The sequence below is a fragment of the Schistocerca serialis genome, chromosome 3 (assembly GCF_023864345.2).
Source record: "Schistocerca serialis cubense isolate TAMUIC-IGC-003099 chromosome 3, iqSchSeri2.2, whole genome shotgun sequence".
Classification (NCBI taxonomy): domain Eukaryota; kingdom Metazoa; phylum Arthropoda; class Insecta; order Orthoptera; family Acrididae; genus Schistocerca; species Schistocerca serialis.
In genome coordinates this window covers 277,377,006-277,404,273 of record NC_064640.1, presented here as the reverse complement: position 1 = coordinate 277,404,273, position 27,268 = coordinate 277,377,006, and the positions used below count along the sequence as shown (strand labels likewise).

The 27,268-nt window shown below is 38.0% G+C and overlaps 1 protein-coding gene across 1 annotated transcript; it reads left to right on the top strand.

The window, feature by feature from the left end:
* Positions 1-1,280: 1,280 nt before the first annotated feature.
* LOC126470058 (uncharacterized) lies at positions 1,281-26,115 on the top strand. The gene is made up of 6 exons (XM_050097563.1): positions 1,281-1,481; positions 1,798-2,030; positions 3,086-3,304; positions 18,133-18,318; positions 24,315-24,555; positions 25,295-26,115. Exons 1-6 carry the CDS (start codon positions 1,378-1,380, stop codon positions 25,392-25,394), a joined length of 1,083 nt encoding a protein of 360 aa, XP_049953520.1. The 5' UTR covers positions 1,281-1,377; the 3' UTR covers positions 25,395-26,115.
* Positions 26,116-27,268: the final 1,153 nt, after the last annotated feature.

Sequence of the window (27,268 nt, the reverse complement as noted above, 5' to 3'; positions counted from 1 at the left end):
CAGGAGAAAAGACGTCTATAGCTATGAGCCAGTGCATGCCTGAGTGAGACTCGGGTTCCCCTGGTAAGTATGACTCGTGACCCCATACTTTTTGCGCATGATGCGGTTATCTGTAATGAAACACTGTTTGAAAAAAGTTGCACAGATATTCAGTTGGATGTTGATAAGACTTCATACGGGTGCATAGACCGATAACTCCCTTTAAATGTTCATCAGTGTAAAACTGTGCACTTCACGAACCGAAAAAAAACGCAATATCCAGTGATTAAAGTATCAACGAGTTGCAATTGGAATCAGTAAACTCATACAAATTCCTGAGTGAAATGGAACGATCACTTAATGTCAGTCATAGGTGAAGCAGATGATTCATCAGTTTACAAGTAGAAAGCTGGGGAAATACTATAAGTCTAAAAAGAGATTTCTTACGAAACACTCGTGTGACTCATGCGTATACAAAGTAGGGCAGCACGAATGTCACAGATTTGTTATTTATTGAGCATCCATTTTATCATACACAATGATATAGGAGTTGTCGTGTTACATTATATGAGTTTGTAATTAAACTGTAAATTAATAACATAGGCCTACGGTGGTAAAACATATATAAATATATATCTCGTGCAGTGTGTAGTAGAGAATAACAAAACAAACAATAATTAATTATTTATAGTGCATAGTATTTTCATACGTTAGTTTTTCAGGTATAGCTTATCATTTTCATTGACCACTATTGTAGAGAATAATAGAAAAAACACGGTGGTCACGGAGGTGCCGAAAAATCTGAATTGGCAACGCTTGAAGGTAGTCGCAAACTATTCCGAGAAAGCCTAACAACGTTTCAAGAAGCAACTTAAAATGACAAATCTAGAAATACACCAGATCCGCTATATATCGCTCCCATAGTGTTCGCGAAGACAAGATTAGGGCAATTACAGTGCGATAACAGAGGCTTTTTGAACAGTCATTCTTCTCTCGCTACATAGGTGAATTGAACGGGGAGTGCCCTCTGCCATGAACTTCACAGTAGTTTGCAGAGTATGGATGTGGAATTGTACATGTTTCATCTCCTGTTTCCCAGTTGGGTTTCTATCGTCTCGCGTTTGAACGTGGCCCAGGACTTACTATCGAGAATGTAATGTATCGATAGTATTCGAGAGTTGTCGATTTCTAACAATGTGATTAGCTAGTATCCGATTATATCGATAATCCTATAAGTTCTTTGTTTAAGATTAATCACCCGCGTCTTAGTAAGTCCCGAAAAGAAATAATGGGTTGGGTGGTGGAGGGCAAGTGAGGGGAGGGAGGGAGAGGGACTCGATACATTTGTGCAGTTTTGTAACGTAATGAGTGTGTTGCATTTGAAGGGAATGATAATGCATGAAGAACGATGATTGGAATCAAATTGCATACCATAGGACCGAGAAGGTTACATTGTTGCGGGTATTAAGGAGGATGGATAAAGCTAGTAAAGCTTTGCGAAGGTACATTAGGCTCTTATATATCACTTCTCTGGTAGAGAATACATGAGAAACTCTGTGTTACACATTAGCAGTAATTAATTATAAATAACCAAGTCGTCACTATTTTGGTATGTTTTAATTCCTTCATTGCAAGTGCGTACCTCACATTTTAATTTCTTGTGCCTTGCAGTTTTGTTGGTGGTTAAATATCGAATTTATTTTGTAGTTCCGTTTGAATCGTCATTCATTTAGATAAGTGACCTAATGATGATTATAATTCTGTTGAGTTTCCATACTCTGCACCACAGAAATAAGATAAAAATATACGATCTTATAGGAGCAGTGTTTGTATAAAATCAATGGGAATGGGCCATCGTGATCTGAATATGGTAATCTCAGAGCTTAAAGCCGTGCGATCTACAGCAAAAGCCTTTATTGTGGCGCAGAATACAGCTGTTATGGAATTGATGAAATGGGCATCTGGTGATGAAAATGAAGCAATAAAAAATACGTTCATTTATATAGCAGAACTGAATTCTTTGTGGACTGAAGTGCAGAAGGAATTTTCAGGTAACCTGTTTACATTCACTGTTCAGATTTACACATAAGAAACCATAAGTATGCAAGGTATTGGTTTTTCCTTTATCCTGTTTTTTGCATTTACAGATATCTTAGCTGTGGGGCTGCTTTTGGCTTGTAGTTGTTGCAGGGTAACTTGGTATCTTACAATTTAACAGTTTGCTTAATGCCTCTTATTTCCTGTAGTTGGATAGTTCATGATGGTATATGAGAAAGTTAGTCATGAAAGACGAATCTTGGTCTCTCAGTATTTATTTATTGGTCCCCTGAATCATTCTTGTACAAGACATGCATATGATATATAAAAAAAAATCATTATGGTATGAGAAAAGTCATAGTATCGCTGTGGTTGATTTTATGAGGAAATGTAATGAAAACTACATTATATGATTTTTTTGTAAGTACACACAGGAATGTTATATTAATAGACTTTTTTTAAATTTGGAGTGGAAGACTAGTCTGTATATCTGAGGTATTAATATTGTGATGGGCAGTTATGTTGGAAATTGTAAACTGATGTCAGTGCCTAGTGTGATTTGGTTATTGAAATTCTGTATATTTGTCCTTAGTTAAAAATGAGATATGGCCATGGAATAAACTGGTGTTCCCTTTTAAGTTTCATTCTTGCAGTCACTAAAATTTAAAGTTACACGAATATTCTTTGGATTGTAGTTGTCTGAACTTTTATAATGTGTGTTAATGCCCTGATTAGTAGAGCCAGTACTAGACCATGAATTGGGAATGAATTCAAACCTTTTGTCAGCTTGCTATGTAAAAAAAAAAAACTGCTTAAGCATCATCTGGAGTAGATCCAACTATAATTATTGGTATATGAGATTCTGTTACACCTTGATCTCCACATGCACAAATATGTGAATGTCTATTAGAACTGAATGCTTCCTCTATATCACTAACTTTTCCCCTCTTGTTGCAAGTCATGTATTAATTAACAGAATGGAACTTCATACTGTTGATTATGAAAGTTGTATACTTTGAGTTTTTGTGTGATTTCACTTGTTAAGATTATATAATTTTCTTTTCACCAGAAAATCTGAAGGAGTTCAGCCATCAGTTTGAAATGATTCTGGAAGGTGAGCAGCACATGGATCAAGTTAGAAATCGGTTGAGTGTATGTGAGAATAAGGAGCAAAAAATTAGAAAGGAAATACAGAAATCAGCAAGAAAGAGCACAGCAGAAGAACTACAGCAGCTAGAAGCAAAGTTAGTGCAGGCTAAGCAATCAAAAGAACTTGCACAATATGAAGGTAATTTTGATTCTTCCTTTTCCTCGCTGGCTTTGTGTTGATTGTATTATTGGTTCATGACATTATTGTATTTTAATTATTTTTGTATGATTCTGACGTTGAAAAATGCATTGAAGTGAGAATGTGCCTATGTGTGCAAGTCGTCATCCAATGCCTAATGAGTTAGGACAGAGATATTTATTGGGTGTTGAGCTGGCATTATATTTTGTTCACTTCAAAGTACTTTTATATGAAACCAGCCTGAACTGCACCTCTCTTGCTAAATATTTATTACAACACTTTCAAAGGTATATTAATTGTATATCACTAAATTTGCATTAGCCAGAAGCTGAGTTCAAATCCAATACAAGTCCTTTATGCTTTAGAAAATGCACGGTTTTATGTAACACAACTGGCAAATGCCAGCCGAGTTCCTTCTAGAATACAGCTGACTTCTCCATTCTTTTCGACATCATAACAGAGACTATTTTTCAATCCCATGGACTAAATTGATGATGTAGTGTAGTAGGGAAACGATAACTTGCCAGATGAGCTCTGTAACATGACTATCTGAGATGAGCATACTATTTAAACTGTAAGTTAATATTGTAATCAGTCACTAGTTTTTCTAATAGGCTATATGCATATATTTCAGATTTAAGCAGTGTTTTCATGAACTGATAGCATCACAGCTGTTTCCACTTCTCTGGCGTAGAGAGACACATTAAATTGATTCCTCACCCAAGGGCTTGCTTTCCTCAAAATATTATAACTAAAAGAGGGAGGAATTGATGTAATGCATTTTAAAGTTTATAGACATAGCGTGTGACATAGACTTGGCTAGCTGAAGTTAAAATGAGAGCTGTTAGTCCCATCTGCTGTAAACAATGAAACTTTGTTTGAAGTGTTTGTGAGAATTTGTTTGATATAAAAATTGCAAACCAGTGCACATTTATTGTAGATGTGTGTGGAAATGTGAAAACCATGTCCAGATTGGTCAGTTTCATTGGTTTGTTGGTGGCTCACAATGGCCATTGCTGTCAGTAAGGCATTAAATTCTTAGTTCTTGAAATTGGAAAATTGATGTAATTTATTCTACTCGTATCACAAGTATTACTTTAGATAAATGAACTGAAGACATATAGCTATCATTCATAGAATGCACAGGCAAAAATTACAATATTGCAGTCTGTTGGGAAACACCTGAGAACATGCAGATAATTCCTAGCAGGGCCAAGATAGTCCTGCTGGTTATCTTATAAGAGTGGCCATCTACCTTTAGTGTTCAGAGTAAGAGAAAATATGTTTACTACTTCTGGAAAATAAAGCTATACTCTGCACATGAGCATGAATTCCTTGCTTATTCATGAGGACTATTTTCTATTTGTTCTCATCTCTTGACATCATAAATGACATTCACCTCATACTGTGTCTGTAGAGTGTGTGCATACAGTGACTGCAGTCACTCCTCTGTATAGATCCTGTTTGACTATATTAGCATTACATAACATTAAGTTATTTCATTTCTGCCTTGGAATGGTTCAGAACACATGAAATGAGCCATGACTACCAAGTGGCAAATCGATACAAATTCAGAATGGCTGTACTGCAGCTTCAATACAGTCATTAGGAAACACAAGTTTGTAAACACTTGTGGACACAGTTCTGATAGCGTTGGCACATAGACACATTTCGCGAGAGACAGAAGTCTCTTCACTCCCCAATGGTTGAGACGGGCTGTGTCATGGTGAGTAGACAGCACAATGATGTTACCCTGACAGGAACTACCTGGAAGTTAGCAGGATCCAACCTCAAACAAAACTGGCCTCCGGTGATGCTGCTTCATGGGAGAGGTGAGACGGTGGTGCCTTGGAACTATAAGAGGCATGGCTTTTTCCTAGCATCTCATTGGCATCTTGTGATACCGTTTTGCTGTGCAGTATCTCTACAGTGGTTGATATTTCTTGTGCCGCTCTCGATACTCGATGACACTACAAAACATATTAGCCAGTATTGAAAAATTAGTATGTTGACTAGCAATCGAGATATTTGACACCCCCCCCCCTCCAGCCGTCTCTCTCTCTCTCTCTCTCTCTCTCTCTCTCTCTCTCTCTCTGTCTCTGTCTTTCTTTCTTTCTTTCTCTTCATTATTGGGCCTGTCAATGTTTCAGCATCTCTAGTACACAGTAAGCTATTGCCTTTACTCCTAAATTATTTACATTGTACCAGGACTTTGCAGTACTATGTTAGTTGAAAATCATTGGGACCACAAAAATTTTGTTTTGTGGCTTTAACTGGATTGCCATTCTCTTCCTATCAAATCAGTGTGTCTTATTTACAACATGTTGTGGTGCTGTATGTGCATCTCAATTTGTTGAATACCAGGCAAAATTAACTTGAAACACTTATAAAAGTAAGCTGGCACTCTTAACAGTAGAACAGCCAACTTATGAACACAATATATTAAGTGTCCGGTTTGGAAACAGTTTCATTGGAATAATTGTAGTAAGATGGCTTTATGGTGGCATCTAAATATCATATGGCTGAAGTGAGCAGTCTGGATCTAAAATGTGCTAGGGAATGGCTATTGTTATAGAGCACTGGAGTTTGGACACTGGTGCTGTTTGACCCAAAGCAACAGTTGTGACGGTCAGCAGTGTTATGAATAGCAGTCACAGTGCAGCAACTGGTGAAGCTTGGTGGCCAGATTGATATGGGTGATCCCCATGTTGGAACCAGTCAAAATAACCTACTTTCCTGGAGCTTGGACATATGGGGAAAAATGGTTGGCTTATTTTGATAAATATAAAACTGTTGCATCAATTGTCGGGGGACAAAAGTAATCTCCTCATCTTGGCACTGATGATTTGGAAAATTTAAAATAAAATCTGTGTACTGTCTTTTACTGTATGTTAACTATGTCAATGTACATGGAAGTCAGTATTTTATGTAAGGACCTTCATTGCAATGTCAACATGCCAAAAACAGGAATCTGCAAATTTTGTTGACTTCTTTTGTGAATGACATCACAATGAAGTAACTCCTATTTGTTCATCATACACAGTTTTCAAAGATGACAGTACAAAAAAAATTGCAATAAATGTTTAAATTTTCTTAAAGTCATTAGCGTTGACATTTTTTCCTATGACGAGGACATGAAATTTAGTGGATAATCTGTCTCAGTTACTTAAGGTAAACTCTAAATATTCCACACTTTGCTGAAACCATTCCCATGTCTCCAAATTGCATTTTAATACTGCATGACGACCAGTCTCCAGGTTGGTGGAAGTGACACAAGCAGGAATTTCACACAGTTAGTACACTGACATGACAAAAGTCATGGGATAGCAGTATGCTCATATACAGATGGCGGTAGTATCATGTACACAAGGTATAAAAGGGCAATGCATTGATGGAGCTGTCATTTGTATTCTGGTGATTCATGTGGAAAGATTTCCGACATGATTATGACCACACGACAAGAGTTAACAGGCTTTGAATGCGGAATTTAAGGTGGAGCTAGACAGGCGCACGGGACATTCCATTCTGAAAATCGTTGGGGAATTTAATGTCTTCATCACTAAAAGTCAACCTAACCTTCATGTAAGGCGTGACAGTGAGGACAAGCGTGAATCAAATATGGGTGAGCAGTGACAAATATTTCAGAAAATTCCATGTATAAATTCTCCACTGTCTCAATCAGTATTGTCACAGAAATTAGATTAACCTGCTCGTGTACCAAGTAACCAATATTATTGAATGTGCCTAGCTCAAATAAGGTTTGAATGCCTGAACACAGTACTAACAAAACAGTTATGCCTCTGAATGTGTTTGTCAATAACTGGGACTGTGAATTGACCTTTTATTGGAACCAAGCATCCTTTGCTTGAGAATAAATAATTGCTGTGAGATTCCAACTTTTAAGGTGAGATAAGTTTGCCAGTTTATCAGTGAGCCAGATGGTCCCAAATCAAAATGAAACTTATCTTGTCAGACAAGTCTGTAGGAAATTTTTGATATCTGCCAATTGCTGGATGCCACTGTATGTGTGTATGATGCACAACATTGTCCTGTTACAAATGAGGTGTTCAATGAATGGTGTGTGGTTGACAAATACTGCTAACATCAAATTTCTGCCATCAAAAACACAAATTCAGCTTTTGGTTTACTATTATGGTGTGTGTGTGTGAGTGAGTGAGTGATTAAAAACTAGGGGTGGGATGGAAGGCATTTGCAGTATATGTTTGCGGAAATGGGGCTTATGAATGTACTTGTTGCCGGTGGTGTATAAGACACCTGAGCTGTGCTGGAGGAGTATGACTTCTGAGGAAAAGGGGAATGGTAGAAAGAGGTACCAGAGCTGTCTGTGTCATGATTACAATGCAGTCAGTCATTCAATACAGAGACATATTAACTGCATTGAAGATGCCACGCCATGCTGCTGTCTGAACTAACTCAGAACTTTGTGCTATTAACAAAACTTTAAATAATGATGGGTTTGGCTTGTTTAATTTCTGCAGTCCAACCTCTTTTATCAGGTCTAATTGTACACTGCAATCATGGATCAAGGAGTCTGTATGAGATTACCTACGACGAGGATGCTCATAAACAAATTCACAGTATCGATTTAATCAGTTCAGTTCTGCTCGCCAGTGTGAGCAGGATCGTGAGGGAGCTTTTGTAACTAAAGTAATGCAGCTGGTACTACACGGGTCCATTTGCTATATTATTTTTACTTGAAAATACAGCAAATGTACGGAATATTGGTTCTTACAGAGGGCACAGTCTATTGAGGAGACTGACGTTTCCTGAGAACACTAAGCAAAAATTCAACAGCTGAACTGTGAACTCTGTTACCTAATTTGGTGCAAAATGATGCAAAAGAGATTTTGGGTAAACTTCCCACTCATCAACACTCTCATTCTAAGAGAGAGAAACAGAGGTTTCTAATGACATTGAATGCGCTGCTGTGAGCTTAGACACCTGTTGCTTTATGTTTTCTTGGTGGTTTTGTAGAACTTCCAACAGTACATCTTCTATGGTGATATCAAATGGATTTGTTGCCTCGTCAGCAATTTTGTGATATTGTATGTGAAACTAAGTTTATTGTACACAAGACAAGACTCACTTGAATCAATGATAAATGCATACCGGCACTGATGACTGTAGAAAAGCCAAGTCGTTTACAGATTCTGCAGACAAATCTAGCCAAAATCAATGTCTGGCTTGTTAACAATTTCACAGCAACATTCACAGTAAGAATTGCTTTCTGGTTTCATCCGAATAGCTTTTGGTTGGTGTGAGCAGACTGGATCTGTGACCTTAGGCCACAATCATTATAGGACACTGTTTTACAGGTGATGCAATGTGTGACCCAAGATTTCTAGTAATGGCAGAAAGCGGTGTCACTGGTGGTGGCCTCAGTTCTGTGACTGGTGAAGCTGAATGAGCATATCCATATTGCCACTGCCAGTATCAGATGCAGCCGCAACACAGTGTCCGTATTTGCTTCTTACAAACATTATTGTGGTATTTGTTTACTACCATAGTAGTAGGCCCCAGTACTATAACACCATTTCACCCTACAGCTCTTGAACATAAAAAACAAACATCTGAGCTGATTTAATGAAAATGGTAAATATTTTGATGATAATTGTTCCACAACTATAAAGCTGATATACAGCACACATAAACAGAGATATGCCATCCTCAGCCAACCAGCAGCCTTAGATTTGTTAAATGTAGGACTTTCATGTAGGCTGTCTAAGCAGAACTTTTCAACTTCTGCAGTACACGGTTCATTGTTTGATGTTTGCCTTCAGATTTTTGTAGTGTTTATAAAATGTTAGTGTTCTGCCCTATTTGATTTCCAAGTACTTTGAATTAGATCATTGCTTAACATTCATACTCATCTCTGTATCAGTGTAGTCTTTTCTTTCCTTCCTGTTTCATGCACAGAATCTGTATACTTGTGTCTTGTGAAGCTGTGTCCTAACTAGGCATGCAGCACCACACAAAAATGCATGGTGCAGAGGAGCACAGAACCGCGTAGAATGGAACAGAGTTTTCGCAGGTGCCGATGACTCCATCCAACATAACGTGCTGTGTCCACCCTACCAAGAAACCTCAATCTAGCAACTTTGAGTGTACTGAGGGAAGCGTGTTGGGTCCCTTTCTGTTCATGTTGTATATTAATGACGTTGTGGACAAAATTAATAATAATCTGTCGTTTTGCAAATGACAAAGTTATCTACAGTGAAATACAGTCTGAATGAAGCTGTACATATGTTCAGTCAGATCTTGATAAGTGGTGCACAACATTGGCAACTTGCTTTACATGTCAAAAAATGTAACACTGTGCACTTCACAAAATAACAAAGTAATTTATGAATACGAATACAGTTGGTATTTATAAACTCATGCAAATACTTGGGTGTAACATTAGTAGAGACATGAAGTAGGATGATTATGTAGGCTCAATTGTGAGTAAAGCAGGTAGCAGACTTTGGTTTATTTGTAGAATACTAGGAAAAAGTAATCGGTATACAAAGGAGATTGCTTACAAGTCATTCGTATGACCTGTGTGGGGCCCGTACCAAATAGGACTGGCGGGAGATATTGAATGTGTACAGAGAAGGGCAGCACAAATGGTTTCAAGTTTGTTTGACCCACTGAGAAGTTCCACTGAATGTTGAAAGAACTGAACTGGCAGACTCTTGAGTATAGACAGAACGTACCCTGAGAAAGTCTACAAGTTTCAAGAATTGGCTTTAAGAGATGACTAGGAACATACAACCACCCCTTACACATCACTTCCATAGGTATCATGAAGGTAAGATTCGATTAATTACAGCACACACAGAGGCATTTAAATAATCATTTTTCCTGCACTCCCCAAATGAATGGAATGAAAAAAGTTCTAATAACCGGTACAGTGGGGCATACCCTCTGCCATACAGTTCACTGTGATTCACAGAGTTTGGATGTAGATGTAGATTAGAGGAGAAACTTATCAACAAAATTGGGAACCATGAAGTAGACAAAGTGAAGGACTTTTGCTGTCTTGAAAGTGACACATGATGGATTTAGCAAGGATGACATAAAAAGCAGATTAGCACAGACAAAGAAAACATTCCTGTCCAAAACAAGCCTACTAGTATCAAACATCGGCCCTAATTTGAGGAATACATTTCTGAGGTTGTATAACTGGAGCACAGCATCGTATGGGACTGAATCATGGACTGTGTGAAAACCAGAAAAGAAAAGAATTCAAGCATTTGAGATATGGTGGTATAGAAGGATACTGAAAATTAAGTGGACTGATAAGAAATGAGAAGGTTCTCCACAGAACCAGTGAGGAGAAAAATGTGGAAAACATTGAGAAGAAGAAGGGACAGGATGATGGGTCATGCATTAAGACATGAGGTAATAAACTCCGTACTTCTACAGGGAGCTGTAGACACTAAAAACTGTAGTGGAAGACAGACATTAGAATATATCCAGCAAATAATTGAGGACATAGGATAAGGTTGCTACTCTTTAGGTGAAGGAGTCGACACAGGAGAGGAACTTGTGGTGGGCCGTATCAAACCAGTCAGAAGACGGATGACCCCAAATAAAAGTGATGGAAAGTTTGGACATCTTTATCACATGTTGTCAGAAGACTTCAAACAGTTTGATTGAATCCATAAGATGTGCCTCCTGAAATATGAAGTGCTGAGTTTTATATTCATGACAGAATGCTTGTGTACCATGGCTTACCATCAGTTCTCTTGGATATACTTTTTTTGTGTCACCTATAAAATTTAGCTCCTGTGACAGGATACATCACGAAACCGACCAGCTCATTTATACAAAAGATGGCAATTTTAGATTCTAGATCACAGTTACATTCCATCATAGGTTGAAAGGGTTTATTTTTTAAATAAAATGGTTTCACAAAAATGTGTTGGCCATAGCAAATTATTATCCAGAATGAAGTGTACAACAGTACACATAATGTGGTTAAGTTTTGTTTTCTACTAACAAAATTGTTTGGTATTCTAACATTATATACCTACTGAATTGAACATATTTTCTGACATTTTGCACTATGTCATTGAAAACTGCCATTTTTGCATGATGTATTGTGTTAAGGCGGGTTCACACATGCAACGAAAGTGTTGGCACAGCTAATGGCGTAATGCAGTTGCATTGCAGTTGGATGTGTGAACTCCCGGTTTTTGTGGCACAACTTAAAAGATGCAACTTTTGTCACGCCACAAAAATTTCGTCTTGGTTGTACTTTGTTGCACCACTTTCCTACCACCACTGCTCCCTGGCCACAGTATTGTGAAACATGAGCATTCTGTCACAGTTATTGTGCAGTAATTGCTGCTGTACTTCATTCGATTTCAGTTCGTTTTTATTTTATTTCTGAAGAAAATGAAAACAATGGTTAGCAGGTACACTTTTGCATCTTCTAGAAATACTGGGACAGCAACCTGTGTTTGATTTTCTTCAGCTGTGTGTGTGTGTGTGTGTGTGTGTGTGTGTGTACAATATTTGGAAACCATTGACATATCCCACAAAGGAATAAATAAATAAAGTTAATATATGTAACCAAAAAAGTAAGTCATATAAACTTCATAATTTGTGAGACCAGGCATTGTATAAATTGTGGATTATATTCAGGAAATAGCTCCAGAGTGTGACTTGGCAGCTGTAAAACTAAAAATTATTTATTCTAAATGCCTATATCAATGAAAACAATCATCATCATCATCATTTAAGACTGATTATGCCTTTCAGCGTTCAGTCTGGAGCATAGCCCCCCTTATACAGTTCCTCCATGATCCCCTATTCAGTGCTAACATTGGTGCCTCTTCTGATGTTAAACCTATTACTTCAAAATCATTCTTAACTGAATCCAGGTACCTTCTCCTCGGTCTGCCCCGACTCCTCCTACCCTCTACTGCTGAATCCATGAGTCTCTTGGGTAACCTTGCTTCTCCCATGCGTGTAACATGACCCCACCATCTAAGCCTGTTCGCCCTAACTGCTACATCTATACAGTTCATTCCCAGTTTTTCTTTGATTTCCTCATTGTGGACACCCTCCTGCCATTGTTCCCATCTACTAGTACCTGCAATCATCCTAGCTACTTTCATATCCGTAACCTCAACCTTGTTGATAAGGTAACCTGAATCCACCCAGCTTTCGCTCCCATACAACAAAGTTGGTCGAAAGATTGAACGGTGCACAGATAACTTAGTCTTGGTACTGACTTACTTCTTGCAGAAGAGAGTAGATCGTAGCTGAGCACTCACTGCATTAGCTTTGCTACACCTCGCTTCCAGTTCTTTCACTATGTTGCTATCCTGTGAGAGTATGCATCCTAAGTACTTGAAACCGTCCACCTGTTCTAACTTTGTCCCTCCTATTTGGCACTCAATCCGTTTATATTTCTTTCCCACTGACATTACTTTCGTTTTGGAGATGCTAATCTTCATACCATAGTCCTTACATTTCTGATCTAGCTCTGAAATATTACTTTGCAAACTTTCAATCGAATCTGCCATCAGAACTAAGTCATCCGCATATGCAAGACTGCTTATTTTGTGTTCACATATCTTAATCTCACCCAGCCAGTCTATTGTTTTCAACATATGATCCATAAATAATATGAACAACAGTGGAGACAGGTTGCAGCCTTGTCTTACCCCTGAAACTACTCTGAACCATGAACTCAATTTACCGTCAACTCTAACTGCTGCCTGACTATCCATGTAAAGACCTTTAATTGCTTGCAAAAGTTTGCCTCCTATTCCATAATCTTGTAGAACAGACAATAACTTCCTCCTAGGAACCCGGTCATATGCCTTTTCTAGATCTATAAAGCATAGATACAATTCCCTGTTCCACTCATAACACTTCTCCATTATTTGACGTAAGCTAAAGATCTGGTCCTGACAACCTCTAAGAGGCCTAAACCCACACTGATTTTCATCCAATTGGTCCTCAACTAATACTCGCACTTTCCTTTCAACAATACCTGAGAAGATTTTACCCACAACGCTGATTAAAGAGATACCTCTATAGTTGTTACAATCTTTTCTGTTTCCATGTTTAAAGATTGGTGTGATTACTGCTTTTGTCCAGTCTGATGGAACCTGTCCCGACTCCCAGACCATTTCAATTATCCTGTGTAGCCATTTAAGACCTGACATTCCACTGTATTTGATGAGTTCTGACTTAATTTCATCCACCCCAGCCGCTTTATTGCACTGCAATCTATTGACCATTTTTTCCACTTCCTCAAATGTGATCCTATTTCCATCATCATTCCTATCCCATTCTACCTCGAAATCTGAAACATTACTGATCGCATTTTCACCTACATTGAGCAACTCTTCAAAATATTCCCTCCATCTGCCCAAGGCATCCACAGGATTCACCAGCAGTTTTCCTGACTTGTCCAAAATACTTGTCATTTCCTTCTTACCTCCCTTTCGAAGACTGCTAATTACACTCCAGAATGGTTTTCCAGCAGCTTGACCCATAGTCTCCAACCTGTTTCCAGTCTTCCCACGATTTCTTCTTGGATGCTGCAATTATCTATTTGGCTTTGTTTCTTTCTTCAACATAACTTTCTCTGTCTACCTGGGTTCTGGTTTGTAGCCATTTTTGATACGCCTTCTTTTTCCTTTTACAGGCTGCCTTGACTGTATCATTCCACCAAGCTGTTTGCTTCATCCTACTTTTACACACTACTGTTCCAAGACATTCTTTAGCCACTTCTAGTACTGTGTCCCTCTACCTTGTCCATTCCTTTTCCAATGACTGTTATTGACTACATTCAACTAACTGGTACCTTTCTGAGATCGCTGTTATGTACTTGTGCCTGATTTCCTTATCCTGAAGTTTCTCCACTCTTATCCTCCTACATATGGACCTGACCTCCTGCACTTTCGGCCTCACAATCCCAATTTCACTGCAGATTAAATAATGATCAGTGTCATCAAAGAATCCCCTGAATACACGTGTGTCCCTCACAGCCTTCCTGAATTCCTGATCTGTTATTATATAGTCAATGACAGATCTGGTTCCCCTGCCTTCCCAAGTATACCGGTGAATGTTCTTATGTTTAAAAAAGGAGTTTGTGATTACTAAGCCCATACTGGCACAGAAATCCAAGAGTTGTTTCCCGTTCCTGTTGGCCTCCATATCCTCTCCAAATTTACCCATAACCTTTTCATACCCTTCTGTTCGATTTCCAATCCTGGCGTTAAAATCACCCATGAGCAGAACACTGTCCTTGTCCTTTACTCTAACAACTACGTCACTGAGTGCCTCATAAAAACTATCCATCTTATCTTGATCTGTCCCTTCACAATGCGAATATACTGACACAATCCTAATTTTCTTGTTAGACACTGTCAAATCTATCCACATCAGTCATTCGTTTACATACCTTATTGCAACTACGCTGGGTCCCATTTCGTTCCTGATGTAAAGCCCTACACTCCATTGTGCTATTCCTGCTTTGACTCCTGACAGGTAGACCTTGTATTCTCGCACTTCCTCTTCTTTCTCACCCCTTACCCGAATGTCACTAACAGCTAAAACGTCCAGCCCCATCTTACTTGCAGCCTCTGCCAGCTCTACCTTCTTCCCAGAGTAGCCCCCATTGATATTAATAGCTCCCCATCTCATTACCATTTGTTTGCCAAGTCGTATCTTTGGAGTCCCTGGTTTGTCAGTTAGAGATGGGACTCCGTCACCTCCAAAGGTCCGAGGCATTTTGCTCTGATTGTTGCCAGCATCATATTTAAAGTACCAGGGAAACAGGTTGCTAGCCTTACTTGCCCAGTCTCAAATCTTGGAAGAGTGACATGTCTGCAAATGATATTTATATACCAGCTGTTGGTTAGTTTGCCATTGCAGAGAGAATTTTTGCCTCTGAGTTTTATTTATTTTACAAATATGTTTGTTTCACTTGATTTATCCCTATGCAGAATCTCTTTTCACATCCAGCATTTGCGTTTCGTCTTCCTTGTATTCAACTCTTATCACAGCTCTATCGCCATAACCTGCACCATATTCAAAGCTATGCAATTACCTAGAATTTGTGGCCTCCTGTGGGAACAGTAGCTCACGATGCCACTACAGCAAACCACAAGCTGTGGTGCCACGTTAGATGTATGCGTGAACCTGGCTTTATTGTTTAAATGAAATTTTTATGTGTCTAGATGCAGCTTGTGGTGTTTAGTGACAATTGACATTTCATCTGCTACTTGGGACTCAATCACTGGAAGTAATGTAGAGAGATGGAAATCCTTACATGTCAGCAGTTAAAGAAGGCAGGGAAGTGAGTGTGACAGAAATGAGAGTGTGGTCTGGCATTGGCAGCCAGAGACAGTGATCATGCGTGTAAGAGCTGCATTTGCGTTAATATGTGTGTTTGTGTGTGTGTGTGTTACGTATTTCAGATGAATGCCTTCTGGCTGAAAGCTAACGTGTTTAGTAGTCTCTTCATTGTGCCTGTCTGTGACTCAATATCTCTGCTACATGATGAGTAGCAATCCATCCTTTTCATACTATTGTCATTCTTCCATCCTGAATAGAGTGTGAAGGGAGTTTCATGAACAGTCATGCATTAACAGGGTGTATATACTCCGGGACAACTGGGAAATCCAGGAAAAACCCAGGAATTTTTTATCTGGAAGAAAACGAGGAAAAATCTGGAAATTTTCTAGAATTCCAGGAATTTTTCATTGTTTTAGTCTTTAGTTAAATCTTTAATTTTGACTGGTAGGAACTGATGAACACCAAAATGTGTCAAGGGCTTTAGGGCAAAGACTATAGAATACTTCGTAGCAGCAAACTGCTTCCGATGAGCATGACATCACAGCTGTTTACATCAAGTTTGCTTTGAGCAGTTGCCAGCGAGCACATGCATAGTTGAGTTGAATATGAGCAGTGCCTTCTCCCACTTTTGGCTACTTGAAGTTTGGCTGCAGCAGTAGCAAGAAGCAGTCATGCTACATAGAAAAATTTTTATGGTGCGCCCAAGCTGCCAGATTCGCACACACGCAGAACGGTCTGGATTTAGTGGGGACGGGGATAATCACCCGTATTTACCTTTATTGATTTCGCTATTTCCTTATGTCCTATTTCCTCTTTGTTTACAGTTCACAAGTCAAATGAAACCAAAACAGTTTTCTGTGGCTGGGAGCTATCAAGTGAATTAAAATACATTCACATAATTACTGAAGACTGTTATTAGTTCCAGTTTTCTGATTTAATTTTATTTCCACGACTTTGCAGGCAAGCATTAATCACCTTGCACAACAATGCAGTTATTTTTGTCGGTCTGCTAAATAAATGTGGCTTTTGTTAATCTTTTCCACAGATGCAGTCAATTTATAAGAAATAAAGTGTTTCATTCCACAATATTGGCTAGTTTCAACTGTTCACTGAATTTCAAGTGCACATTTTCATCTTCTGGCATGTATGGCATTATGCCATAATATAGAATCAAACATGAGACAATACAGTTCTGCCTTTTTCTTTTATATCATGTAAGATGCCTTAATTTGTATGAACATACGGGCTTCCTACGTCATTGTAGCTGCCTACGTGCAGTAATACCTGTTTTCTGGTACTCTTTGGCAGCTGCTGAAATGAACCCATGTCTAAGCAGCCGCGAGAAAATATTGTGAATGGTTCTTCGAAAAGTGTTATTTTCAAAAGAAATTTTCTTTTACGCAGTATGAACTATTTTACATGTGGGAATGTGCAATGAATTTCTATAATCACTGTGCGTTTGACTCTCATTTAAAACTTAAAACTTTCATGACTAGCCACTTAGAATAATCTCGAGCCCAGAAGACCAGACATTAGTGTCATTGTTTAAAATTTTGCTGCACATTTGTGTATTGTATCTTAAAGTGTAAAACACGCTAAAAAGACCAATATTACACATGAAAGCTTAACTTTTCTTGTGGCATATTAATCTTCAAGACCAGCATTATATGTGAAAGCTGAGCTTTTCTTGTAGCAATACTACGTACATTAATTTAAACCATTAATTTTTCCTATTTGTGTGTTCATGCTACTTAACAGTGATGCTATTGGCTGACTACATCACGTGTCCTATGCTCTGAATATCTGCTGTGATTGGCTGATGAGATCACGTGTCATGAGCTATGATTGACTTATGATAGCGCATTGAGATCTCTGTTTCAGTGCTTTGGAAACTAACATGCTGTGTTTGGTGGAATTCAAATTTATACTTTCGTAATACGAAAATATGCAGTTTATCGTAATATGAAAGTATGCAGCGTACATGTTGCTGCATATCAAAGATCTTACCAAAATGTGTTTCTCTTCCCTGACATAGCTCAACAACTAGCCATACTAACCATAAAAATAGTGGTGTGCAGATGAAGTTACTTATGTGTTAGCAGTATTATTTGTATTCAGTAACATTAGAGCTTTTTCAGAATATTGTTGATTTTGTGCATTCAGCAGTTATAGTGTTTTATTTTGGATGGTGCTGGCATGTTATTCATCTCAGTTCATATCCTTCCAGAAAATCTTCATTTGTATGCAGTACAATCTGTAAATATGTGGGATGATTTTTGGGTCAGTCCAAACACCACAGTAGTCAGTGTTTGAAGCACCTTGTAGTGGCTCTTAGCAATGTTTTAATATAGTTGATTTGCTAAAAATAGTTTTTGATAGTATCAGAAGTTGCAGAATAAATGTGTGGAAGAAGCAAAGTATCATGTTAAATTTAGTTTTAAGCCTGTAATTGCATAATGCAGACATGGTGCATTTCACATAGTGATATAATTCTATTTCAGCAATGGAGTGCATGAAAGAGAAAGAAGCAGTCAAGCTTATTAGAATAAAAGAAGGCATGCTGAAGCTGTCAGAATCATATTTAGAATTGGCTCACAAATGTCATGTAATATTTGAGGCCCAGCGTGATGTTGCCTCAGAAATTCCAGATGTGCAGGACCAAAATATTCATGAAATCACATATACTGGTAAGTAAATACTTCTTAAGTAGCATGGAGAAACCACGTTTAGACTTATAGCTGAATTTAAGATAAAGTAACAGGGACATAAATTAACAGAAATTGTCATTACTTTTAAAGTTTGTGTAACCTGACAATTCCTGAATGAAAAATGTGAAAGGTTACTCTCCTGTGACAGAGGAACATGATATAGTAGTTAACCCTCGATCGGGTGTGCCTGTGTATAAAGTGCACCAATCACAAGTAACATTGTACCATTGTTGTTTTACAATGTGAGCCTATACAGATTCCTTAATTATTACTTCAGCTAACACAGTAATAAGTTGTGCTGTCATATGTCCAGATGAGCAGTAATAATATATAATAAACAGTGAGCTAGGTGAGAAAAAAATTACAATCTGTGTAAGAAAATAACCCAGATTCTGAGCTAGTAGCACAATCCCACAATGAGGGAGATATCTATGAGATAATTAGTAATAAAATAAGCGAATGGTAGGAATCCGATGCAACTGCGCTGTTTAATGTTTCGAATGAGTCCTTACTGTGGGGTAACATGTGTGCAGCAACAGAGTGATACAGTGAAAGGTTTATTTTATTATTGTTTAATCAAACAGTGACTTAGCTCATATAATGCCAGTTTATTTTATCATTGTTTTATTAAACTAAGATTAAACTCTAATTTTGTTCTTACACGTTTACCTTGGTAACATAAAGACAGCTATTCTTTACATGTGTTCAAAGTGTGCCACATGCCCGCTCGTGTTATGAAAAATGGTGTGCCTGCTCGAGGGCTAAGTGGGATTCAGTCCTCATCTGACTATCGTGATTTATGTTTTTCGTTTCTCCTTTAAACTCTTGAAAGTGTGTGCCATAATAGACACAACCTGTTTCCTTTCCAGTTCTTGCCTATTCTAAACTTGTGCACCATATGTAATAACCTTGACATGTCAATACGTATGGTGATGCACACCAATTACAGTACAGTAATTTAATGGTATGTGCACAGATTTTTATTTCATTAGTTGTAATACAAACTGTACATTAGAAAAATAGAGAATTTTTCAGCTCTGTTCAGTGCACCTCTTTATTGCTTGGAACTCCCTGTTTGCAGTGTGTGTGCTACTCTTATCATTCATGTGGTTGTGTGCCATTTGACATTTGTTTCTTATTGGCTCTTAGGGTAAAGCAGATTGAGGACACCTTATTTGATTCCTGGGTAAGTAAATGATGTCCAGACATACTGATCACAGAAGAATGTTTTGTTTTGAAAGCTGAAGGAATAAAAGATGTTGTCTATGTGTGTGTGTTTGAACTATTTAACTGTTTATATGTTGTATAATATAAAAGATTTTTGCAATGTAATACTGAAAGCTGTATCAATATACAGAAAAATACTTCCAAATCATAGTTCGGCTCTGACAGTGTATGAACCACCAAAACTCCAATAGCAATCTACTGTTTGCTCTTGGGCACTATTTTGACAAAATTTGGGAACAGCAGATGCAATTCTCACAGGCAGATTTTCAATTCCATGAATTGCCTTGAAATTCTAATGACACACTATGTCATGTGTGAATTCTGTTAACTGCTTTGAAATAATGTGTGTTGTCATAGAAGCTGTTCAAAAAATTCAAATCTCCTAGTGACACAGTGTGTCACATGTGAATGCTTTGTGTTCCTTTTCCTTCTTGGTGCAGGTGTTGTATAAATCTGAATGCGGGCTTTTCAGCAGATGACAAAGTGCCACGGTGTGTGAGATTCTTGTGTACTATGTGTACAGGCAGTCGAATCAAAGGCATCTTCTTAGCAACATATGGCAGATCCTTTGGCACTAATGATGGGAATTACATGGTGTGGAATGTACTGCACAATACGCTGAAAGTATTACGAAGTCATTGTGATCCATAAGTTTTCTACTTCCATCCACAACTAACGGAAATGATTTGAAACTGAATCTAAGATGCACACACCACACTCAGTGGCATTCCATATGTGCTCAGTATGTTTGAGATCGGGTGATATGAGGAGGAGGACATGTTGCTGTTATAACGTCAAGTTGAACACATATATTTCAAACGACATGACACATATAAGTCACAGAGCAAGTTGATTAGCAAGACGTGAACACGGTAACATTCGAATGAGCACTGAGTCCAAGTCTAGCGGCCACTGGCTGGCTGGCCGCTTAGGTGGCACGGCTGCTGCATGGCTGGCAGACAGCGCCACATGTAGAGGACGCGCGTAATTGCGCGGTGGCACTTTGAATGATCGGCGAGTCACAACAGTTGCGGTCTTCAGTCTGAAGACTGGTGTGATGCTACTTTTCTGTGCAAGCCTCTTCAGCTTCAAATAACTACTGCAACTTATATCCTTCTGAATTTGCTTACTGTAGTCATCTCTTGGACTTCCTCTATGATTCCCCCCCCCCCCCCCCCCTCCACCCCCGCTTTCCCTTCACTATTAAAGTGGTGATCCCTTGATGTCTCAGAATGTGTCCTATCAACCACTCCCTTCTTCTAGTCAGGTTGTGCCACAGATGGCATTTTTCCCAAATCCTGTTCAGTACCTCATCATTAGTTACATGATCTATCCATCTAATCTTCAGCACTCTTCTGTAGCATCACATTTCAAAAGCTTCTATTCTCTTCTTGTTTAAACTGTTCATTGTCCATATTTCACTTCCATACATGGCTACACTCCATACAAATATTTTCAGAAAAGACTTCCTAACACTGACATCTATATTCAGTGCTAACAAATCCCTCTTCTACTGAAACACTTTTCTTGCCGCAGTCAGTCTACATTTTATATCCTCTCTACTTCAGCCATGATCAGTTATTTTGCTACCCAAATAGCAAAACTCATCAACTATGTTAAGTTTCTTGTTTCTTAATCTAATTCCCACAGCATCACCTGATTTAATTCAACTACATTCCATCATTGTTGTTTTTCTTTCATTCATGTTCATCTTCCTTTCAAGACAGTGTCCATTCTATCCACCTGCTATTCCAAGTCCTTTGCTGTCTCTGACAGAATTACAGTGTCATTGATAAACCTAAAAGTTTTTATTTCTTCTTCCAGAACTTTAATTCCTGCTCCAAATTTTTCTTTGGCTTTCTCTACTGCTTGCTTGATGTACAGATTGAATAAGATCGAGGATAGGCTACAACCATGTCTCACTCCCTTTGCAACCACTGCTTCCCTTTCATGCCCCTCAGCTATTATTACTGTTGTCTGATTTCTGTACTAGCTGTAAATAGCCTTTCACTCCTTGAATTTTACTCCTGCTACATTCAGAATTTCAAAGAGTGTATTTCAGTCAACAATTGTCAAAAGCGCCCTCTAAGTTTACAGGTGCTATAAATATAGGTTTGCCTTTCCTTAATCTGTTTTCTAAGATAAGTCGTAGTGCCAGTATTGCCTCAAGTGTTCCTACATTCTCTGGAATCCAAACTGATTTTCCCTAAGGAGAGCTTCTACCAGTTTTTCCATTCTTCTGTGAAGAATCCATGTTAATATTTTGCAACCATGATTTATTAAACTGATAGTTCGGTTGCTTTCACTCCTATCAACAACTGCTTTCTTTGGAATTGGAATTGTTACATTCTTTGTGAAGTCTGTTTCATACATCTTGTGCACCAGATGGAATAGTTTTGTCATGACTGGCTCTCCCAAAGATATCAGTAGTTCAGATAGAATGTTATCTACTCCAGAGGCTGTTTTGACTGAGGTCTTTTAGTGCTCTGTCAAATTCATCTCGGAGTATCCATCATATCTTTATCTACTTCCTCTTCCCACTCTATAATACTGTCTTCAAGTTCATTGCCCTAGCATAATCGCTCTACATATTTCCTTCCACCTTCCAGCTTTCCCTTGTTTGCTTAGGACTGGTTTTACATCTGAGCTCTTGGTACTCCTACAGCTGCTTCTCTTGTCTCCAAAGGCCTCTTTAATTTTCCTGTTGGTCGTATTTATCTTTCCTGTAGTGAAATGTGCTGCTAAATCTTTACATTTGTCCTCCAGCCATTCCTGCTTAACCATTTTGCACTTCTTGTCAGCACATAACCACTTCCATACCTGAGGAGTTTTCCTCAAATCATCCTGTCAAAATTCAGGAATGATAATGTGGTGCATTGTTTGTCTGTAATTACAGGTTGACTGCAGGGTGCTTTAAGTGAACAAACAGATGCACTTGTTCAGACAGTAGATTCCTGCACCACTCTCCAATGAGAGACACATAAGAGGCCCCAATTCATCCCTTGCATGCAACATCCACAAGAGAATATCTCTACCACCTGCTGCAATAGTGATTTGCTACACTGTGGCTTGTCTGTCTGCTGTTACGCTCTGTAACTGTCATCAGTGACCTATCATCAGCACATTGTTTGTGGCAGTTGACTTTAGCAGAGATGTTTTACCCAAACCAAGGTAACCGTGCTACACACTTGACACATTAGCACATAAAAATCCTAGTGGCTGCACAACATTGAAGTGGGAGTCCCCCTTGTGTCAAGTATCCACAATCTGGCCACATTCAAATTCACTGATGTTAGGTGTCTTGACTCCTCTGTGGCTGACTGTCAAGTCAGTGGCTAAAATGTGGTCTGACAACATCCCAGTCATGGGACACACAGAACTCTTTTTCATATAAATTGACAAACAGGAGCACTGCATAACCAACACAGCAATTATCTGTAGTTTGTTCACAATGAGTTTATTTATCAAGCCTGCTTTTGGTTTTCTGTGGTTTAAGTAATTAATTCCATGTAAATGGTGAGATGATCCCCCTAGATCAAAGTCAACCTCACTGTTGCATGCTTTAACTTCTCACAGAAAAGGCTGTAATGATAGCTTGATTTATATATTAGGTTATGTAGCAGTTTGTCAGTGATGTTTAAATTAGAGACCAGTATAGTACCGAGCGAGGTGGCGCAGTGGTTAGCACACTGGACTCGCATTCGGAAGGACGACGGTTCAATCCCGCGTCCGGCCATCCTGATTTAGGTTTTCCGTGATTTCCCTAAATCACTCCAGGCAAATGCCGGGATGGTTCCTTTGAAAGGGCACAGCCGACTTCCTTCCCCATCCTTCCCTAACCCTATGAGACTGATAACCTCGCTGTTTGGTCTCTTCCCCCAAACAACCAACCAACCAGTATAGTGAGTGAATACGGTCAGCCTCATATTTTTAATACTGAAAGCAGTCTGAGTATGATTATGCCATTATTGATCTGTAGCACAAAGAGAGAGGGAACGGAGAGGTGTTAAAGAGCAGTAGGCGTCACATTGAAATTTTTTTCGTATTTGTGTAATGTTTTATAGAGTATATCTCCACTTTTGACTTGAAATTAATTTCTTTGTCCTTGATTCATAGTGTGATGTACTTTTTCTGAGTATTATTAGTCATAAACTGTTACTATGAACAGAAGTCAAGTTTGTGCCATTCCATCATTGCATTGGTATAAAGGAGCAGCAACTCAATATATTTATTATGTATTTAGGTTTCCATCACAGTTGTTATGTTGACCTGGAGTATGAACAAGTCTTTTGAATGTGCCATTGGAATTATGCTACAGTCAAACCACATTTGTTATGTTGACCTGATGTATGACCAAGTCTTTTGAATGTTTCATTGGAATTGTTACAGTCAAACATTATATACAAGCAGGTAATGATTTGAAAATGACTACAAATGTTTGAAACTAGTCAGCATTAAAAATTAATCTGCAAATGTGACAGGAACATAAATAAACAATAAAAGAAGTCTAGTTGTTTCTATTTGTTTCTTTCTTTCTCGAATGTTGTTTACTTTGTTTACTCAGTTCGTTTTGTGCAGTTAATAGTTTTTATTGGCTGAATTTATTATGTGTTCGGCAAATCATTTTTAGTCATTTGTGAGAAACTGTGCACATTACACACAGTAATTTTAACATTTTGGTAGAGCTAACTGTGTGTATTATCATCAGCGAACACAACCAGAATTAAAATGTGTAACTTCTCTGATAGGTAATGAAGCAGCAAGGCAATCTGTGACAAGAGCAAAGGAACAAGTGCAGCGATACCAAAGACGTTCTTATCATTTACTGCCTCGTGCTCCACCATTGATGGATGATTGTGGTCCACCTCCTCCATACTCACCAGTCCTTTCACAGGAAGTGCACAGGCATTCACATGGCTCAGATCGTACTAACCTGCATCATAGATCACATACTGGTGGTTATCCAGACAGAAGACTGACTGATCAACGGTGAGGTATTTTAATAAAAGGCTCTGAATTTTTTATGGTGACTCTGTTATAAGAGCTAATTTTCAAAGTGCAGTTGTTGTTGTAATATTGAATAGTCATGGTTATGTTAAAAGCCCCAAATAAGTTTAACTAAAACAAGAACATACCAATAAGGTAATAATTATTCATAAGACTGATAGCTCTCACTATTTACAAAGCACTTATTTTAGCATGTTGTCAGACACATCCCATAAATCTGTGCAGTTCGTTAATTATTTCATATCCTCCATGTGCCACAAATTTTTTTCATTTTCTTTAAATCTGCGTGGGTTGGACTTGACAGCTTTTATTGTATCTCAGATGGGAAACATTGTGTCTTTGAGAGTATCCACACCATTTAGTTAGCTGGAGGAGTAATATAGTTATTTCATTGAACTAAAAATCTTCAACTTCGAGAAAGTTAAGTAATGTATGTGAAATATTATGAAGATAACCAGTACCATGAAGTTGAGGTACTGAGTGGTGGATAGGCACATAAACAAGAACTAGAACTTTGTATTTAGTTTACAAGCAGTAAACACACACGCACACACTCTGTCTTTTGGAAGCTAAGCTACCATGTTCCAATTCCTGTTTATGCGCCTGTCTACCGCTAAACACCCCCAATTTATGGTGAGTGGTTACATATTACATTTGAATTTTGTGGATATAAAGTTCGTAAATGTAACCACAATGTTATTTTCTATTTTCTCTGTAACAGGTATTCTGTTGGTTCATTGAGTGGTACAGATGTGCGATGGAACCAGAACTATGAAGAGGAGTTGGCTGGAGCTGTCAGCAGATTCAGAATTGGAGAATGATCTGTTAAAACTTTTTAATGTGTTATCTTGTAAATGGCTTGTATTTTATAACATAAGCCTCCATTAAGTGACAGAAGAAGGGAATTTTCTACTGTGTGTGGAAGACGTATTTGAAAACTCAAAATAAAGTTTCAGAAGAGTGGCTTTTGTGATTATAGGCTCAGTATACTGGTATACTAAATGTTATATGCACAAATTGCCCACTATGTGTATTGCTGAGCACAGGGAGGATCAGTTTCTTCATGTTGGCAGTGTGTGAGGTGGTTTAATGGTTTGCTAATTCCTTGGAAGCTTTACTATCTTTGCATTAAAATGTGAACAGAATGAAATTCTGCAGCACAGATTGGTGATATGACAGGCATGTGTAAATGTAGTATGGCACAACTTCTTTTGCACTATGACAGTGGTAGTGCTAATCATACTGATTATTCACTTATAAAAATGTATTTGAAAGCTTAGGTTCTTACAGGAGACAGACTGAATACAATACCTTTGTTTACACATGACAAATCCATTTTCTCAATCAATATCTATCTGTTTTGCCAAATATGTGTTACTCCTGTAGAGTAAAGATAAGACAGAAATAATTATTAATCAGATTTTTGATGTTGGATAAGGTCCAGTCCATGTGGCATTATAGTAATATTGATTGTATGCATATGTTGCTTGAACAGTGAATGTAACGTACCACACTTCTAATTAAATACTCTGAGAAAAATTATCTTTGTTATCATTTCAGGAAACAGGCAATATTTCTGAGAGAAATTGACCTTATGTAATGTAAAGTAATATTTTACTACTTTATCTAAAAGAATCATCAACTTGTTATACAACAGCATTGATAATTGTAATTAGCATTTATTGGTGGAGTTAACAGACCAGTAATCTCATTTTATCAAATGAGATGGTGCAGTAGTGATATGTTGTACTGTATTAATTTGTCAACTGTCAGTAACATTCTGTGGCCATTAATGAGAAGGAATCGTCCATTATTGTTCTGGGCAAAGTGGTGGAGGTGATTTGCCAATGCCTGATTTTTGAGTTAATGATGAAGGATTATCTTTGTGTGAATGACTCTCATGACCATTTGTGCAGTGTAATTCTTTTTTTCCCCCTTTTTTGTGGTTGAGTGGAATTGTAAGCAGAGAGAGGCTGGGACTTGGTGGTAGTAGTTAGTGTATTCCCCTTATAATATCATCAAATGTGCCATTGAATTTAATGTTACTGTCCTACAGATGAATCACCAGCAACAGTGTTTTGTACCTTCACACTTTTAGATATTGCAAGCAGGTTTGAAATCTAACGTAGAACACAGTCTTATAATCAGACTTGTATGCTGCCCTCATCAATCCAGTTTATAACTACAGTAAATTATAGCAATGGAAAATTTTTCCACCGTCATTTCAACAAGCTACCTTGAGGTTGAGTGCCAGCGTGGTGTAATGCCAGCAATCTCAACTGTGGGGTAGGGACGAGACATCGAAAGATAAGTATCAATATTCAATATAATTGAATATTGCCACACTACAAATCAATATTGGCGAATAATCATATAAAAATGTCCATATTCTGGTACATCAGTGCCAAAAATGTAGATATGGAATTCAAATTATAACTTATTGTGTCAGTGTTATTTAGAACTTTGAGGAGTGGGTTTAATGAATTAAAATAAGGAAAACCAAATTTGATACTAAATTATTTTACATATAAAAACAGAAACGTCTTAGAGAAAAATAAAAGAAGTTATACTACAGCATATGAAATAATAGAGAGCAAAAACAATCAAAAAATGGATAGTATAAATGAAACTTATTTTCTAAAGAACTTAAAAAATTAATTTGTTGGCATGGTGTGCTCTTAATCTACTTCTCTGA

Bases quoted from the DNA above. Each gene is read 5' to 3' on its own strand.
- LOC126470058 (XM_050097563.1), top strand. From the start codon at position 1,378: ATGAAGAACGATGATTGGAATCAAATTGCATACCATAGGACCGAGAAG. The intron at 1,482-1,797 runs GTACATTAGGCT...ACGATCTTATAG, and splicing joins GCTAGTAAAGCTTTGCGAAG to GAGCAGTGTTTGTATAAAAT. The intron at 3,305-18,132 runs GTAATTTTGATT...ATTCTATTTCAG, and splicing joins AGAACTTGCACAATATGAAG to CAATGGAGTGCATGAAAGAG.